At 49.3% G+C, this 19,207-nt stretch overlaps 1 protein-coding gene across 4 annotated transcripts in view; it reads left to right on the forward strand.

The window, feature by feature from the left end:
- Positions 1 to 19,207, forward strand: part of UBR3 (ubiquitin protein ligase E3 component n-recognin 3) — a 1,605,611-nt gene that overhangs the window by 294,424 nt on the left and 1,291,980 nt on the right. For all 4 annotated transcript variants that reach the window (XM_069225311.1, XM_069225312.1, XM_069225313.1 and 1 more), the window contains exon 7: positions 2,691 to 2,821. In XM_069225311.1, the coding sequence (XP_069081412.1) occupies positions 2,691 to 2,821 (131 nt within the window). The remainder of the gene's footprint in view (positions 1 to 2,690; positions 2,822 to 19,207) is intronic.

Raw genomic sequence — 19,207 nt, forward strand, 5'->3', positions numbered from 1 at the left:
GAAAAAGGCTAAGTCGACATGGCACTCCCCTCAGGGTGCCATGCCCAAAATCCACTGCCTGTGGCATAGGTAAGTCACCCCTCTAGCAGGCCTTACAGCCCTAAGGCAGGATGCACTATCCCACAAGTGAGGGCATAGCTGCATGAGCACTATGCCCCTACAGTGTCTAAACCAATTATTAGACATTGTAAGTGCATGGTAGCCACAAAGAGTAAATGGTCTGGGAGTTTGTCAAACACAAACTCCACAGTTCCATAATGGCTACACTGAATACTGGGAAGTTTGGTATCAAACTTCTCAGCACAACCAATCTACACTGATGCCAGTGTGGAATTTATTGAGAAATGCCCACAGAGGGCATCTTAGAGAGACCCCCCTACATGCCAGCCCAACTGCTAGTGCTAGGCTGACCGGTCTCTGCGAGCCTGCCACTTCCAGACTAGTTTATGGCCACATGGGGTGAGTGCCTTTGTGCACTCACTGACCAGGAACAAAGCCTGTCCTAGGTGGAGGTGGTTCACACCTCCCCCTGCAGGAACTGTAACACCTGGCGGAGAGCCTTAAAGGCTCACGACTGGTGTTACAGCGAATGTTCCAGGGCACTCCAACTAGTGGAGATGCCCGCCCCCTGGACACAGCCCCCATTTTTGGCGGCAAGTCTGGGAAGATAATGAGAAAAACAAGGAGTCACCACCCCCTCAGCCAGGTCCACCCCTTAGGTGACCAGAGCTGATGTGACCCCCCTCCTTAAAAAATCCTCCATCTTGCTTTGGAGGATTTAGCCCAATAGGATTAGGGATCCTAAACACACCCCTAAATCTAGTATTTAGGGGCGACCCTGAACCCAGGAAATCAGATTCCTGATGACCTAACAAGAAGAAGGACTGCTGACCTGAAAACCCCGCAGAGAAGAAGGAAGACGACAACTGCTTTGGCCCCAGCCCTACCGGCCTGTCTCCTGATTTAAAGAACCTGCAACAGCTAGGCATCCTGTGGGCCCAGCGACCTCTGCCGACTCAGAGGACTGCCCTGCAACTCCAAATGACCAAGAAACTCCAGTGGACAGCAGCCCTGTCTAAAGCAACAAGAAGAAACCATCTTTAAAGGGACTCTCACCTCACTCCAGAAGCATGAGTCCCCACCATTCTGCACCCGATGCCCAGGGCCCATGTCCTGGGAAACCAATGCTGCAGAGAGGACCCCCAAGTGGCTCCAACGACGTGTCCACCCTGAGCTGACCTCCCTGCACCTCCACAACTACCACTGCAGAGGGAATCCAGAGGACCTGACCCCGACTGCCCGCTAATAAAGAAACCCCAAAGCCTGGAAGAAGCACAGCACCCGCAGCCCCCAGGCCTGTGAAGAACCAACCACCGGTGCAGCAGTTACCAGCAGGCGGCCTTCACCCTTGCCCAGTTGGTGGCTGGCCCGAGAAGCCCCCCTGTGCCCTGCCTGCATTGTCTGAGTGACCCCCAAGTCCCTCCATTGATTTCCATACAAAATCTGACACCTTGTTTGCATACTGTACATGGCTGCCCCTGTGCCGCTGAGGGTGTATTTTTTGTGCCTGCTTTGGGACCCCCACAATGCTCTACAAAACCCCCCTGGTCTGCTCCCCGAGGACGTAGGTACTTACCTGCTAGCAGACTGGAACCGGAGCACCCCTAGTCTCCATAGGCGCCTATGTCATTTGGGCCCCTCTTTGACTTCTGCACCTGACCAGCCCTGTGTTGCTGGTGCGGGGTGTTTGGGGTTGACTTGAACCCCCAACGGTGGGCTGCCTATGCCCTGGAGACTGAACTTGTAAGTGCTTTACTTACCTCAAAAACTAACCTGTACTTCACTCCCCCAGGAACTGTTGAATTTTGCACTGTGTCCACTTTTAAAATAGCTTATTGCCATTTATGCCAAACTGTGTACATTACTGTTTTGATTCAAAGTTCGCTCTATACATATGCCAAGTACCTTACATTTAATTTACTTTCCTGCAATTTGAATCTTGTGGTTCTAAAATAAATTAAGAAAATAATATTTTTCTATATAAAAACCTATTGGCCTGGAGTTAAGTCATTGAGTGTGTGTTCTCATTTATTGCCTGTGTGTGTACTACAAATGCTTAACACTACCCTCTGATAAGCCTAACTGCTCGTCCACACCACCACAAATAGAGCATTAGTATTATCTATTTTTGCCTCTGTCAAGCCTCTTGGGGAAACCCTGGACTCTGTGCACACTATCTCTCACTTTGAGATAGTATATACAGAACCAGCTTCCTATACTGTTGTAATTAAATTGTACATTTACATTTAACGAGGTCATCGCTTTCTTACACATACCTTATACTCCTCTCTCACCGCCTGATGGAAAACAATGTAACAATCTACCTTGTCGAAAGACTTCTTTGAAGAAAAACAACTTGCACAACTCGACCCAATACTAAATGGCAGGAGTATGCAGAGTATGTGCATCCACAGCACTACATGCCGCAAACAAATGCTTACCGGGTAAGTAACATAATTCTGCTTGTACAACTTGATGGGACAGACTTTATGTATTGCCTTGATCCTTGATTCAGCAGGTGCTAGTAGATGGAACGCAGAGGAAGGATAAGATGCCTTACTAAATTACCCCTTGTTTTGATCCAGTTTGCTGTGATATTCTGATTAAGACTTTGTCATTTTTTCACACAGATCAATCTATTATGGATATTTTGAAGCATAAGTGTTTTCTAGAAGAATTACTTTTTTGGACTGTAAAATATGAATTTCCACAAAAGATGGTGACCTTCTTGCTCAACATGCTTCCAGATCAAGGATACAAGGTACTCCTCTATGTGCTTGTCCTCCTACTGCACTTAATTGGTCTGCATAGATGGCTCTTGTTCATATGCCAGTAAATAAGTGGTACATAACGTTTCATAGTCATGTTTTGGCAATTCATATGTTATTTTTTTTTAAACTGTTTTTTAAACACTTTATTTAGCATTTTCTTAATAGAAAATCATGACCCACATTTCAGACACATTTCAACAATTAAGAATACCATGATGGGGGAGGATTCAGCACATGTCTACAGTCCAAAGTGAACCAAAGTTGTATTATATTCAGGGCATGACATGTCACAGCTCACTTAGGTTGACCCAGCCCCCACTGAAATTCGACAGGTGACAGCAATCAATGTCAGCCTAGAGCCTACTTGAGGTACTGAAGCCCGCAGTGTCTTATACATAGTTATGAGCAGCCCCCAGTTCTTTATTGTCTCTGTATATAGGTGATAAACGGATGCCACATTGTGTCTAATTTGTCAACCCTAACCCTTATGATTTCTGAAAGCTTATCCATGGCATAGATAGTTCACACCTTTCCCTACCACAATTTTCAGTGAGGGTGCCTGCTGTTTTTCTTACGTCTGGGCAGTGCTCAATCTCGCTGCAAAGAGGAGGTGTGTGAGGAGGCACTCCTGCGGAGTTGTCGTGGGGAAAAGTCTGTCCAGCCCCAGGGCACCCAAGAGGGCCAACAGTGGTTTGTGTGGCAGTGATATGTTAGTGATGGCATGTATTGTGTTAAGGATCTCCCTACAAAACAGTTGTATCACTGGGCATGTCCACCATGCTAGTGTAGTGCCTCGCCAATCTTGTAGGCGTCCCTTCTGGTCAGGATGTATTTCTCGGTCAGGTCCCCATTCGTCCTCAAATCACCTTGTGTGTAGGAGTCTCAAAGATCGGCCCTGATTCAAACTAAAGGAACCTGGGAGTACTTTGCCTGTGGGAAAGTTTGGGTTGTTAGTCACAAAAGTAAGGGGAAAGGAGTATGACAGGAACAGACATCCACCCCGGCCTTTCTCCAATAAGCTAAGAGAGTGGATGTCAATACTAAGAGTTGGGGGCCTTGTGTCCAAGCTGACTAAGTTAGCCACAAGAACTCATGCGGGGGGTGGGGAGGGTCAGAGAAAAGGCCTGCTTGACATGTACTGAAGTTTCGTTGCTGGAGTTGTTATTCCAGTCCAGTGAAGGACAAAGCTGTGCTGCCAAGATGTAGGAGACAACATCGGGAAATCCTAAGCTGCCCTCAGCCGTGGGTTGAATGAGGGACGCCCTTTCCACCTCTGGGGATTTGCAGCTCCCCCCAGCCACCAGATGAAGCAAAGCATTTTGTTCTGTATTTAAGTCTGCACTGTATTGGGAATGGTAAGGGGAGGTTTTGGCGAACATATATGAGACCGGACATAAAGTTAATTTTAAGACAATTGAGCTGGCTGAGTCATAAGATCTCAATCCTACCCCATCTATAGAGGTATTTAAAGAGAGCAGTGAGCAGGGGGCGATACTATCATAGAAAGCATCTGTTCAGGTTTTAAGTTGAACCCTCAGGTATGTGATCGTTCATGTCCCCCATTGGAAGTCACCTCTGGACGAGCTCCGTGAGACTGTCATGTGTTCCTACCACCTCCATGCCCATGATTTTGAGAAAGTAATTTTGAAGGCTTAGGCCTAGACAAACAAATCAAGCTTCTTCGTCAATACCAGAATGGTTGATTCCAGATCAGTAACAAAGCACAAAATATCATCAGCAAATAGGGCTAGTTTATGTTCTTTTCCATCCATCAGAAATCTCCAGATTTCGGGATTGTTCTGGATTTTGACTACTAAAAGCTCCATTGTCAATGCCCTGGAGTGTGCCCTTGGTAAGTGTAATGGTGGGTGAGAAGGAGGATATTTAAATTGTCGCACATTTAAAAAAAAAAACATTACCTGTATGAATGTTTTCCTTTTGGGACCTAAGCGAGTTTTGTCTAGTACTTAAGATACCAAAGTCCATCGTTGCGGGGATAGTCATCTTGGTGCCACCACCAAAGTAGTGGGCCTGGTAAAGAACTGAATAGTATTGATGAAAGGCGACAGCTATGTCTGCCATCGCTTAGTGTAGTTTGCCTTCCTCATCTTTGATTTCTCTAATATAGTTACAAAAGGATTCTTTGCTTTATTTATAGGCCAGGATCCTATCTGCCTTGTCCCCATGCTCGTAGTAGGTTTGACCTTCGTATAGTAGCTTTTTAGCAGTCTCTTTTATTAGTATGTGTTCAAATTCACCCCTAAGGCAATGGAGATCCCGCAGGGTCCTGTCTGATTCCCCCCATTTTATGTCTTGCCTGGGCTTGTTGGATCTGGGTTTCCAATTCCTGTTTGCAGAGTTTGGCCACCCACTTGAATGCTGCTGTGTGTGAGAGGAGCTCCCCCGCCTGAAAGCTGGTTTTGCTGCATCCCGATAGGTTGCAGAAAACACTTTGTTGTCGTTCTCGATGAAGTAGTGTTCGAAAATGTCTTCGATCCGGTCTCGGAGAGTCGGATCTCGAAACACTACCTCGTTCATTACCAATGGTTGCAGATAGAGGCGTTGAGGGTCAGCCGGTCCGTCACCAACCATACTGGCACATGATCTGAAAGGACCTTTTCTGTCTATCTTGGTGTCCATCAGTCAGGGGAATATGGATCAGGGCACCAAGAAGTAGTCTATTTGGGAGTATATTTTGTGGACATTGGAATAGAATGTATGGTCGCGTTTTTGGGGGATGGTAGTAGCACCAAGCATTGAGCAATGAGAGATCTAATAGTTCCTGGGTCATGGCGGTGGGTGTAAGGGCTTTCCCTGTTGGGGGTGTGAGTGGTCTCGCCCTGGCTCAAGGGAGACAGTGAGGTCTCTGTGTACTATGATATCCCCCTTCCGAAGAGGGAGATCCCTTGGTAAAGATTGGAGTAGAAGTCCTCTCTCCTCTTATTGGGCCTGTACAAGGAAATGATAGTCAGAGTAGTGCCAAGTGTGCCCCTTATTCCCAACTGGTCTCTTTATGTGCTATCCAATTTAAAGGTGAAATCTCCCCAAAGTTTAATTGCCACTACCCTGGTTTTGTGTGTATAAGATGAGTGGAATTGGGTAGGATACCAATGGGAGCGAAGATGTCTTGTTTCCTCCTGCAGAAGATGGTTTTCTTGAAGTAGAACAACATCCAACTTCTTCTGGTGAAACCAGTTTGTCAATGGCATGCGTTTAAGTGGGGTGCTAAGGCCATTGAGAGTGACTATGTGAAGGGTCGTCATGTCCAGTGGCTTTGACTGCTGTGATGCGGGACTCTGTCATAGCGATGGTTCGAGATAAGTAATGGCCCTGGTTAAGTCTTGTTGGAGCATCGCAATATCTTGACAGAAGTCGACCAGCAGGAGCTGGATATTCTCTTTAGTCACTGGGGCCTAGGAGTCAGGGCCCTCCTCCAGGCCCAGTGAAGATAGCTGGGATCTCCATCTTGAGACTGTAGGGGTGGGGAGAATGTCAGTTTTCTGGAGTATGTAGTTGATGGAGATGGAACTGGGGTTTTAGGCCTGTTTTCCGCCATTGTCGTGTGGGTAGGTACTATTGCACTGGAACTGTGGGATCTGTCCCACTCAAGCAGCACTGGTGTTTAAACTTGTATTGTGTCCCCTTGCAACCTCTCCGGACCTTAATGGGCTGCGTAATGAAGACCATACTAAATCATATTACTCTGTTGTAGGTTCCATGATGCGACTGCCTTCACATGGTATAGTTTTGAGTCTGTTCAGTTTAATTAGCAAAATGCAGCAGACTTTAGTGCCTGCTCAGTCACAGGTATATCTTATTTAAAAAACCTCTGCTTTTTAGTCCGAGCAGGATTTTCGCTTCATCATAAAGCTCTTACTGATATTGGTGTATATGAATTTTGGGGTATGGTTGACCTGTTGGTGAATGGGTTAGTGTGTTTTTCTGCTCTTAGAACTGTCAAAAAACGTTGGGAAACAGTACTTCCCAGAAGGATGCTAACGCGTATATGGGTTTGGTATAGAATAGTGGTCTGTTTGCCAGTGTTCTCATTTATTTTAACTTCGTTATAGACAGCTCCTAGCATACAATAACTTAGTATAGTCTGATAAGTCCTACATAAATGCATTTTTTTTTTTTTGGGAATATATTTTTATTAACATTTCGCTGTTTTGTAGTACATGTATACATTTATATTGTTGGGTACATTTTGTTCATTTCTTACATTTAACTTATAAATAACATGTCTATCAATTTATGGAACGCCGCATATTTGACCTGTCTTGCTTTTTATTAGTTTTGGTCATTCTTAGATTCGTGTTTCTCTTAGTTTTGGTTTTCTAGCGTTCTTGTCCTTAGGGGTCCTACTCATTGTTGTTTTGTGGTACCCTTACGTTTTGTGTGTGTGTGTAACAGCTTTAATTCTACATTCAACTATGTACAATCTTGAAGGCTGTTCGCGGGTGGTGCATAAGTTGCTTAGGGGGTCTCACACTGGGGGTTCTATTACAATTACTACTATGGGAGATGGTTATCTGTTTTTGATCGCTTCCCTATTATTCTTTTGTGTTTGTTGTCAACTAATTCTCTTCTTATCATTTTGTCTTTTGTCTGATATTTGTTGGTGGCATGTTTGACTGCTTATCTTTCCAGAGTTTCTTACTCTCCTTCTCGTGGTGGAACTATTGAAGGCTGCTATCATCACACCCTACTACTCTCTCAGGGTCCTATTTCTGTGTGTTCTGCACTGGAGGTCATTGGTCCTTTCATTATGTCTTCCCACCTTATCACTAAGTTTTCCCATTCTGGGGCTATGGGAGTCTCTCTGATGCCTTTTGCTTCCTCCGCTTTCAGGACCTGTAACTCGGCTCTGGTCCATTTCGTGACATCGTTTTTCCATTCAGCTAGTGAGGAGGGGCTGGAGGCATTCCAGCCCCTTGTAATCAGTCTTTTGTAAAGGGCTAGTGCTAAGTCTAGGAAGCGGTTCTCAATCTTTCCCCGCTCCGTACCTGTTTTTAGGCCCAGTAAACATACATCGGGGGCTAACGGCAGTTCTGTGCCATATAGACTTGTCATGACCGCTGTCATTGCTGTCCAGCCCTCCTGTAACACTGAGCATTTCCACAACATGTGGTCAAAATCTGCCTCTTTGTCTCTGCACCTGGGGCAATTCCTCGGGATTCCCCCGTATATACGGAATAGTCGGTGGGGAGTGAGGTACGTTCTATGTAGATAGTTGTATTGGATGTATTGTAAGCGGTTTGTTACGTGATATCCCCCGAGGATATGCCAGGGCCCTTTTCCATTCTGTCTCGGATAAGTCGCGTCCTATCGTTTTTTCCCACCTCTCTCAGAGAGTGCAGGGGATCGAGTGCACTATCTATCTGTGCCCGATATAATTTAGCAATCAAGTGTGGTTCCTCGCCTAATGTCAGAAGGGAGTGTAATACTCCGTGGATCATGGGTTCTGCATTAATCGTGTCCCAGTGATTTTTTCAGAGTATGTACAAGACTCCCGAAAAATAGGAATTGACCCCGGGGGACCCCCCTTTCCCACTAAGTCATTGAAGTTTCTCAACACCCCTTCCTTGAAGAGCTAACATACCGTCATTATTCCTGCACTGGTCCATGGTCCCAACCCCAGACCCCCGGAGCCCGTCCCCTTTGGGTCTACAACTAAGACCGACAGCTGTATCGCCGGAGAGTAGGAGGGGGCCCGTTCCCGCCCTTTTTGTACATCTCTTCCAGCATGACATCGCGACTTTAGTCATTAGGTTGTCTTCAATGGGGGCAATCCGCCTCTCAATCATACGTGCTATTATTCGAATTACGTCTAATATTCCGTGGGAAGTGAGGAGGTCCATCTGTCCTTTGCCCGTCGCCCAACCGGACACCCATTGCAGTTGAGACGCTAGATAGTATGCCTCGAAGTGAGGCACCCCCAGACCGCCCACCCTCGATGGTCTACATATAGTTGTTAGTGCTATTCGCCTGCGGCCCTCGTCCCAAATTAGTTCTCGGAGCAAAGCGTTCAGTTCACGGAACCACAGCGATGGGATCCATAACGGTAAATTGGTGCAATAGTAAAGGAGGCGGGGAGCATGACCATTTTGGATAATGCCACTCTGTCCATTATTGTTAGTTTTAGTGATCGCCAGAACCCAACCGATGCGCCCGAAGGTCATCTAACTCATGGAATATTTGGATGCCCAGATATTTAAAGGTCCGTGGGGCCCAGTTCACGTCACTCGGACATGTCCTGGGGGGAATGCAGTCTGGGAGTATGGGAAATACAAATGTTTTGCCTCGGTTGAGGCGAAGTCCCGACAGCTCTCCGAAATCCTCCAGGATCCTCAGAGCCCAAGAGAGACCATTGGTTCCATCTCTCAGATACACCAGAATGTCATCAGCATATAGGGAGATAGTGTGCTCGTTTGGTCCCCATTCAATTCCTTTGCCCACTCCCTCCTGATGCATCTGGGCCGCCAGTGGCTCAATTGCCAGTGCAAATAGCAATGGGGATAGGGGGCATCCCTGTCTGGTTCCCCGGTATACCGTGTAGGCGTCGGATATTGTTCTGCCCGTCTTTATTCTGGCTAGTGGGGATGAATATAGTAGGTCCACCCATTTAACCCAGTCCTCCCCTAAACCCATTTTTAGCATCACGGCTCTGAGGTAGTCCCATCTAATCGAGTCAAAGGCCTTCTCGAAGTCAACTGCCAGCAAGACCCCCCTCAGGAGGTTTCTCTTTCCTAGGCATGTATAAGATAGCCGACATTCGCCTTAAGTTTAGTGAGGTACTGCGTCCAGGTATAAAACCGTTCTGGTCTGCATGAACCAATGTGGTCATAAGGGGGAGTAATCTGCTAGCCAATATCTTGCTGAGAATCTTAAAATCACTGTTCAGCATTGATGAAGGATGAAAGTCAGCCACTAATGCCTCCCTGTTTTTTGTCTTTGGTAGCAGTACCACCAATGTCTCCCGTAGGGTGCACAGCAGCTCCCCCTGGCGGAGAGCCTCCGCGTATACCTCCGCCAGCTGGGGCACCAGTAGTGCCTTATATTTTTTTTATAAAAGTCCATTGGGAGGCCATCTGTACCAGGTGTTTTCCCGGGAGCCAACCGTGCTATGGCCTCGCTTATCTCCTCCATTGTTACAGGACCCCCCCCCCCCCCCCCCCCCCCCCCCCCCGGGCTCTCTCTCTCTGTCATGCTCAAGGTTGGGAGAGAAATCCGCCGCAGATGATTCTCAAAGGTCTCCGTCCCTAGGACGTCAGGTTTCCTGTACAGGTGCATATAATACTCCTTAAATGCATCGTTAATTGGGCCTGGACTGCGTCTGTATATTCCTTCTTTGTCTTGTACACTCGTTATGGGTTCTCCACCCCCATCTGGGCGCACCAACCACGCCAGAAGCTTCCCTGATCTGCCCTCCTCTGATTGTACTGATGCTAGGTATTTTTGCATGCTGTGGCATCTAAGCTGTTCTACAATCCGGGAATGCTCTTTACGAGCTTGACTATACTCCTCATTCTCCTGATCTTCCAGGTCTTGTCTCAACTCCCCTGTATGTATTTTTTCCTCTAAGGCGGACAACTCTATTTCAAGTGTGCGCTTCACCCCCACCGACTGACCCAGGCAGAAGCCCCTCGTCGCCACCTTGAGTGTTTCCCATTCTGTGGCCCTAGATGGGGTGGATCCATTATTGATCTTAATATGTTCTGTCAGGTGGCACCGGAGGGTGTCTCTATATGTTTGGTCCTCCAGCACTCCGGGGGACAGTCTCCAAGACGGTATTGGGGGCCTGTCCTCCAAAACTCTTAATGTCAACAGCAAGGGGTTATGATCTGACAATGTGCGGGCAAGATACTCTGAGCGGATCATATAGCGCGCAAGTCCCGCCGTGCATGTCATTCTGTCAATTGTAGTGTGCAGTCGGTGGAGGCCTGAATAATACGAGTAGTCTCTGTCTTGTGGGTGGTGCTCCCTCCAGATATCCACTAGCCCCCAGGCGTCCAGCCATTCGCAACATTTTTTGGCTATCCTAGTAGACACAGCGCCCTGTAGTGGGGGGACTGATCTGTCCATGTTGGTGTCTAGTATTGCATTAAAGTCCCCTCCCACTAGCAGTTCTCCTGTACACTGATGGGTAAGATGGCTCGACAAGTTAGTTAGGAAGGGGACCTGGTCTTGGTTGGGGGCGTAAATGCAGCTCATGACAATTGGGATACCATGGAGTCTCCCCTGGACTATCACGAATCTGCCCTCACGGTCTATATTGGATGAGTCTATTTTTAGTGGGACCCCAGCTCTGACCCATATCAGTACCCCTCTCGCATAAGCTGAGTACTCGGTGGCAAACACCTGTCCTCTCCATCTGCGCCTCAATTTCTCCACCTCCCCTGCTACTAAATGAGTCTCCTGCAGCATTGCCACTTGCACACCTCTTCTCTTTAAGTAAGTGAGGATTTTATGCCTCTTGGCCGGAGTGCCCATCCCCCTAACATTCCATGTTAAGAGATTGTAGTCAGCCATTTTAATATAGCAGTCTGATAACCGCGCCCTTGGCTCCCCCGGGCTTCCGGGTCACCCCTTCCCATGATCAGACCTATGTGATCGCTATACCATACCATACCACCCACTCAGCCATGATAACCTGAAACCATAAACCCCAACTCCCCAACCCCGGGTCGCCTGCTAACCTGCAGGTAGCCCAGAAAAACGTGCAACAGTGCAAATTATTCAACCATGTAGCTACAGTTCTCGCCAGCCTAATTGGACCAGCGAGGCACTGATTCGGGGGGTGGCCAGGTCCGGAGGGGCCTCCCATTCTCCTGCCGTGCCCTAGCCCTAGGGCCTCCCGTGTCGTACTTATCCAAGTTTGTCAGCCGTCTGCGGTGTTACCTTGGGAGCTCGTACCGCGTCGTTTAGGCCCCCATCCGAGGACATCACTGTCTCTTCTGAGTCTTCTTCTGAGCCCCCCGAAAGGGAAGCTCCATTCCCGACCCGGGCTGCCGCCTCCAAGGACGATCTTTTGCCTTTTTTTTTTTGCGTTCGTGTTGGCGCCAGCCTCGGGCTATTCCTGGGCCTTTGCATCCTCGGGGCCCGGCGAGTCCGACCTCCAGCCGCACCCCCATCAGTGGGTCGTTCAGCCCGGGGGCTTCGTTTCTCAAGCCACTCCCAAGCCTCTTCCGGTGTCTGAAGGAAGGTGGTTTTCCCCTCTAGTGTCACTCTCAATCTGGCCGGATACAATAACGAATATTGTATCCCCTCGTCTCTAAGGGCCCTTTTGACTGCCAAAAAGGAGGTTTGTTTGTTCTGAACATCTAAAGTGTAGTCCGGGAAAAGCGTCACCTCTCCGTTCTCTACTCTAAACGGGCCCTTCTCTCTAGCCTTCTGTATAAGAGTATCTTTGTCCTTGTAGTACAGCAATTTGGCAATCACTACACGAGGCGGCCTGCCAGGGGCGAGAGGTCTCGAAGGCATCCGGTGTGCACGTTCTAGCGTGAAGAAGGGTGACAGGCACCCAGGTGCAACCGTTGTACTAAGCCCCTTCTCCAGAAAGTTCACCATGTTGGTTCCTTCGGCCCCCTCGGGAAGGCCCACCACGCGGATGTTGTTCCTCCTGTTCCTCCCCTCTGCGTCCTCCGCTTGCTGTTCAAGTCGTGCTACCCTTGATGCCAGGGAGGTCACCTCGGCTGAAAGGTCTTCCTGTTTTGGCCCGATGTCTGCCAATGTGGATTCAGTTTCCTTGACCCTGTCCGCCAGCTTATGGTGGTCTGCTCTCAACAGGCCGACCTCGACCGCTACTTGGTTGATATCTCGTTGTAGTGTGGTCTTTGTGTCTTCAATCGCTCCTAATATTCTGTCTAGTGTTTCCTGCATGTTGGGATGTGAGTGGGATTGATCTTCAATTTCCGTGCGCCCTGGTGGCGATCCAGGATCCATGTTTTTCTTCTTGTGTCTAGCCTTGGGGGGCATCGGCCGGGAGGACGGGGGGGCCGCACCCCCAGCACGCAGGCCTGATTCTATGGGCGGGTTCTCCTTGTTCCGAGGTACGGTACCTCGGCAGTCGCAGGCCCGGACCCGGTCTCAGTTGGGTGTCAGCCAGGTCCTTTACGTGTCTCCTGTTATCCTCGTTTTCTTTCTTTGATGCCTCGGCCGCTATTTCTTCCGGTGCGTACCGCAGAGCGAAGCATTCCCCCAGGTCCCGTCGCCGATTCGCAGCTCGTCAGGGGACCGCCGTTGTTACTACACTGCTTGGGATGTGTGGGTCGCCCGATTCTCTTCATTCCCCAAGGGGGGCCGCACTCTAGATCCGACGCCGTCTGTTTTGGCGTTTTGATGCCACTTCTCTGAGCACGCCAATGGTGCCCCGTATTCCAATCAGGCCTCAACCGGTCCTCCGATGCGTTCACATGGCCACCGTTTTAACCTCGGCCTGAGCAGCGTGGTCACCGTATGGTCTTGTTCTGCCCAATTCACCCCCCTGGGTCGGCGGGTCTCTCCCTCGATCTGCTACTGAGTGGTCCTCAACTTTGCCCCACGACAAAGGGAAGCGAGCGCCCGCCCCAGCCGGGGCCTCCAGTCGATCTGCTAGTGCCGCACCCGGCTCTTTATGAGCACGTCCGCGGGTAGGGCCCAGACCAGCACAGGTCTGCTCTTCTTCGCTCCTGCTCGGCCCCCAGCCTCCGGGTACTGTATTGAGCGCAGTCGCTCGCGGCGATCTTGGCTGCCGCTGCACTCACCCCAAAGCTGACGCTCCTCCACGGGGGCCGGCGGCGCTCCCCTTCAATCTGTTACTGAGGGGTCCTCAACTTTGTTCCACGGCACGGGGAAGCGCGCGCCTGCCCCAGCCGGGGTCCCCAGTCGATCCGTCAGTGCCGCACCCGGCTCTTTATGGACATGCCCGCGGGTCTGGCCCAGACCAGCACAGGCCCGCTCCCCCTCGCTCTTGCTCGGCCCCCGGGTTTTCTATTCTATTGAGTGCAGACGCTTGCGGCGATCTTGGCTGCTGCTGCACTCACCCCAAAGCCGCTGTGCCTCCACGGGGGCCCAGGCCGCACTGCTCCAGTTCACCCCGAGGGGGTCCATTCTACCGCCCCGATTACGGGCGTTCGGTGAACAAAGCCACTTCAGCCCCGTTTCAGTCCAAGCGGCCGCTGGCTCCGATCCAAGTCCGCGCCCGAGTCCTGGGCGCCGATCGAGTGGCGGGCCGCGGGCCCAGGAATCCGCCGGCTCGCTCCGTGTCTGCGTGACAGGGCCCAGACAGCACTATGCGGCCCCCCGATAGGTTCCCTCAGGCCCCGCCGTTTTTCCAGCCCTGATTGCGCCCGGGCCGGCTCGATATATTCGGATATTTGCAGGCCCCTCCGGAGCGAGGGGATTATGCGTGCGCCATCTTTGGCACCTTGGCCAAGCCCCCCCATAAATGCATAGTTAAAGTGCAGTCTGAACTCAAAGCTTGGTGTAGTACCAAAACAGCAATTTTGTAAACCATTGGCGATACCGTGCATACCCTAGATACAGGAGCTTAATGTCTGATGATTCTACTCAATCTGCCTGTTGCCTTTAACCCCTTCGCTGCCAGGCCTTTTCCCCTCCTGTGGCAAGCCTTTTTTTTTTTACTATTTGGGGCAGTTCATGCTTAGGCCCTCATAACTTTTTCTCCACATAAGCTACCCATGCCAAATTTGCGTCCTTTTTTTCCAACATCCTAGGGACTCTAGAGGTACCCAGACTTTGTGGGTTCCCCTGAAGGAGACCAAGAAATTAGCCAAAATACAGCAAAAAGTTTTTTTTTTTTTCTTTTTTTTTTTTAAACAAATGGGAAATAAGGGCTGCAGAAGAAGGCTTGTGGTTGTTTTCCCTGAAAATGGCATCAACAAAGGGTTTGCGGTGCTAAAATCACCATCTTCCCAGCTTTCAGGAACAGGCAGACTTGAATCATAAACCCCATTTTTCAACACAATTTTGGCATTTTACTGGAACAAACCCCATTTTTACTATTTTTTGTGCTTTCATCCTCCTTCCAGTTAGTGACAGAAATGGGTGTGAAACCAATGCTGGATCCCAGAAACCTAAACATTTCTGAAAAGTAGACAACATTCTGAATACAGAAAGGGGTCATTTGTGTAGATCCTACGATGGTTTCGTACAGAACTTAACAGCTGAAATAAATAAATATTGAAATTGAGGTGAAAAAAATAAATTTTTCTCCACGTTTTACTCTGTAACTTTTTCCTGCAATGTCAGATTTTCAAAATCAATATAGTGTTACGTCTGCTGGACTTTTCTGGTTGCTTGTAGGTTCATCAAGAACTCTAGGTACCCCAGGCCAATAAAGGAATTGCACCTTGCAACGGGTTTTCATTGCATACCGGGCACACAGCAATTAATTTGGTGAAATATAATAAGTGAGAAATAGGTATCAAGAAAACCTTTGTATTTCCAAAATGGGCACAAGATAAGGTGTTGAGAAGCAGTGGTTATTTGCACATCTCTGAATTCCGGGGTGCCCATACTAGCATGTGAATTACAGGGCATTTCTCAAATAGATGTCTTTTTTACACACTGTCTTATATTTGGAAGGAAAAAATGTAGAGAAAGACAAGGGGCAATAACACTATTTTTTTGCTATTCTGTGTTCCCCCAAGTCTCCCGATAAAAATTATACCTCACTTGCGTGTGTAGGCCTAATGCTCGCATCAGGAAACGCAACATGGACACATCACATTTTTACACTGACATCTGATGTGTTTCTTGCAAAGTGCCTAGCTGTGGATTTTGGCCTCTAGCTCAGCCGGCACCTATGGAAACCTACCAAACCTGTGTATTTTTTAAAACTAGACACCAAGGGGAATCCAAGATGGGGTGGGCTCTCCCCAGGTTCTATTACCCAGAATCCTTTGCAAACCTCAAAATTTGGTTTAAAAAAAAAAACACTTTTTCCTCACATTTACGCCACACAAAGTTCTGGAATCTGAGAGGAGCCACAAATTTCCTTCCACCCAGCGTTCCCCCAAGTCTCCCGATAACAATGGTACCTCACTTGTGTGGGTAGGCCTAGCGCCCGTGACAGGATATGCCCCAAAACACAACGTGGACACATCACATTTTCCCAAAGAAAATAGACCGTTTTTTTGCAAAGTGCCTAGCTGTGGATTTTGGCCTCTAGCTCAGCCGGCACCTAGGAAAACCTACCAAACCTGTGCATTTTTTCAAACTAGACACCTAGGGGAATCCAAGATGGGGTGACTTGTAGGGCTGTCCCCAGGTTCTGTAACCCAGAATCCTTTGCAAACCTCAATTTGGACAAAAAAACACTTTTTCCTCACATTTCGGTGACAGAAAGTTCTGGAATCTGAGAGGAGCCACAAATTTCCTTCTACCCAGCGTTCACCCAAGTCTCCCGATAAAAATGGTAGCTCACTTGTGTAGGTGGGCCAAGTGCTTGTGACAGGGAAGAGCCAAAAACATGTCGAAATTGAGGGGGAACCAAAGCGGGTCCAAAAGGGCAGTTTGAAAAAAAAATATATATATATTTAGGCTGACAAGTGCAGCAGAATTTGTATCAGTAACCCAGTAACAGTGGGAAGGAACGCCAAGACCAGGAGAAGGACTATATATGTGACAACATCAACAAATTCTTAGGATTCTGTATAGTGAACACAATAAACACAATTAGAATAATCGCCCGCTGGTTCAGCTGACTTTATAGGGATAAACTGAAGCGCTGTGACCTTCGTGGGAAGAACCCTATGACAGACACCTCTCCTGGTGTTGGCATGCTTTCTCCCCCTACCGTGACTTTAGAGGAGGGAGTGCCATTCTATGGTGGTGAGAAGGGCAGCTGAGATTTTGGACCTCAAGCTTTCTTCTATGGAGGTCAGGACTAACCTCCTAACCGAAGTGCTTCAGCCTGGGGCCTCCAACTCGGAACCCCTCCTTCCCTTCAGTGAAGCACTTACAGACGTCCTACTGGCGACCTGGTCCAAACCCAGCACAGAGGCTCCTGTGAATAGGACAGTTGCCCGCCGCCATGTGCCTGTGCTGACTGACCCAAAATTCCTTACCCAACACCCTACCCCTGAGAGTCTTGTCATCTAGGCTTCATCATCCAATGGCACATTCTCTGCCACTCCCCCGGGCAAGGAATCAAAAAGACTGGATACTTTGGGGAAGAAGATGTTTTCTTCTGCCAGTCTAGCGCTGCGATCCGTGAACACTGCATGCCTTTTGGGTCACTCTGCCCATACTCTCTGGGATACAGTTGCGCGCATGCTGCCTCGAGTTCCAGAGGAGGCCCGGAACGTTCTCTCCCAAGCCATGACAGATGGGAGCAACGCAGCCAAGTTCATGATACGTTGTGGACTGGATACGACTGACTCACTGGGCAGATCGGTTGTTTCGATGGTGGCATTGAGACCCCACGCTTGGCTGAGGACGTCTGGCTTTTCGGGGGATGTCCAGCAATCTTTGATGGACATGCCCTTTGATGGCACTAGTCTCCTTGGAGGCAAGGCGGACTCAGCGATCTAGTGTTTTAAGAATTCCCGAGCTAAGTCTCGGTCCCTTGGCCTTGCAGCTGCTCCTCGTCCCCATCAGTCTGGCTTTCGCTCCTTTCGTGGCTATGGAAGGGGCACCCAACCGCGTTTATTTCCACTGGGCTACCGAAATGCGCACATGGGTTCCAACGAGCTTGTGGATCAGGGAGTTAGCGGGCCACTGAGTCCACCCCCAGAAGTAGGTCATGGTTGCTATTCCCGCTACTTTTTGGTGTCCAAAAAGACAAGGGCCTTTGCCCTATCCTAGACCTCCGGTCCCTCAATCTCTTTCTCAAGAAGAAGTTCAAGATGCTATCCCTAGCCCAGGTCCTTTCTGCCTTGGACCATGGAGACTGGATGGTAGTGTTGGACTTGCAGGACGCCTATTTCCACATTCCCGTCCCGCACACGTTACCTACGATTCGTGGTAGGTCATGAGCACTTTCAGTTCACTGGGCTCCCTTTTGGCCTTACCAGTGCCCCTCAGATGTTCACGAAAGTGATGGTAGTGGTTGCAGCTCATCTGCGCAGGTTAGGGGTTCCAGTCTTCCCCTACCTCGACGACAGGCTGTTGAAGGCGGACACTTCCCTGAATGTCATCTCCCACCTCCAAACTATGGCAAACCTCTTTCATTCGCTTGGGTTCACTATAAACGTGCCAAGGTCCCACCTGACTCCCTCTCAGACATGCCCTTTCATCAGAGCTGTTCTGGACACAGTGCAGTTTCGGGCTTATCCTCCCGAAAAGCGAGTCCAGGATATTCAGGCTATGATACCGAAGTTTCAGCCTCTATCCTGGATTTGGTGAGAATGAATCTGAGGCTGATGGGCCTCATGGCCTCCTGCATCCTGCTGGTCCTACATGCCAGGTGACATATGCAGGCTCTGCAGTGGGACCTGAAGTTCCAGTGGGCGCAGCATCAGGGGAATCTCTCTGGGAACTGCAAAAAACCTGCAGTGGTGGTTGTTGAATCCAGATAGGGTCAACGGCAGATCCCTCTCCCTTCCTAAACCAGATCTCACAGTAGTGACAGAAGCATCACTCCTGGGATGGGGCGGTCACATGGGAGAGGTGAAGATCAGAGGCCTCTAGTCTCCAGCGGAGTCTGGGCTCCACATCAACCTTTTGCATTGAAAGCATTTTTTCTCTCCCTCAAAGGAAAAGTGGTGCAGGTGTTCACCGACACCACCACCACCATGGGGTACTGCAACAAGCAGGGCGGAGTGTGGTCATGGACCCTTGTCAAGGCTGGAACAGCAGGGCAGTTCCCTCTCTGAACGTCGGAGCAGATAAACTCAGATGTCGATGCATAGTCGATCAAGAATGGCATCTCCATCCGGAGGTGGTGCAAGGTCTTTTTCGGAAGTGGGGAGAGCTGTGGTTAGATCTGTTCGCCTCCGCAGAGAATGCGCAATGTCACCTGTTTTGCACGTTGAAGTTTCCAAGGCGGCACTCTGTCACGATGCATTCATCACAAGTGGAACTTAGGCCTCCTGTACGCCTTCCCGCCAATACCACTTCTGCCCAGAGTTCTGAAGAAGATCAGGCAAGACTGGGCCCAAGTAATCTTGGTGGCTCCAGACTGGGCACAAAGAGTATGTTATCCCAAGCTATTGAACATGGCCATCAACCTTCCAATCAGACTGCCCCTTCGGTAGGATCTTCTCTCGCAGCAGCAGGGGACGGTTATCCACCCGAAACTGTCCAGTCTGAGGGTTTGCACGCTCATTCAGCCAGAGCAACTGCTGCTGCCACAGCGTTAGCATGCAGAGTTACAGTCCTGGATATCTGCCAGTCCGCAACCTGGGCATCTTTACAAACGTTCACCAAGC

The sequence above is a fragment of the Pleurodeles waltl genome, chromosome 3_1, assembly GCF_031143425.1.
Source record: "Pleurodeles waltl isolate 20211129_DDA chromosome 3_1, aPleWal1.hap1.20221129, whole genome shotgun sequence".
Taxonomy (NCBI): Eukaryota; Metazoa; Chordata; class Amphibia; order Caudata; family Salamandridae; genus Pleurodeles; species Pleurodeles waltl.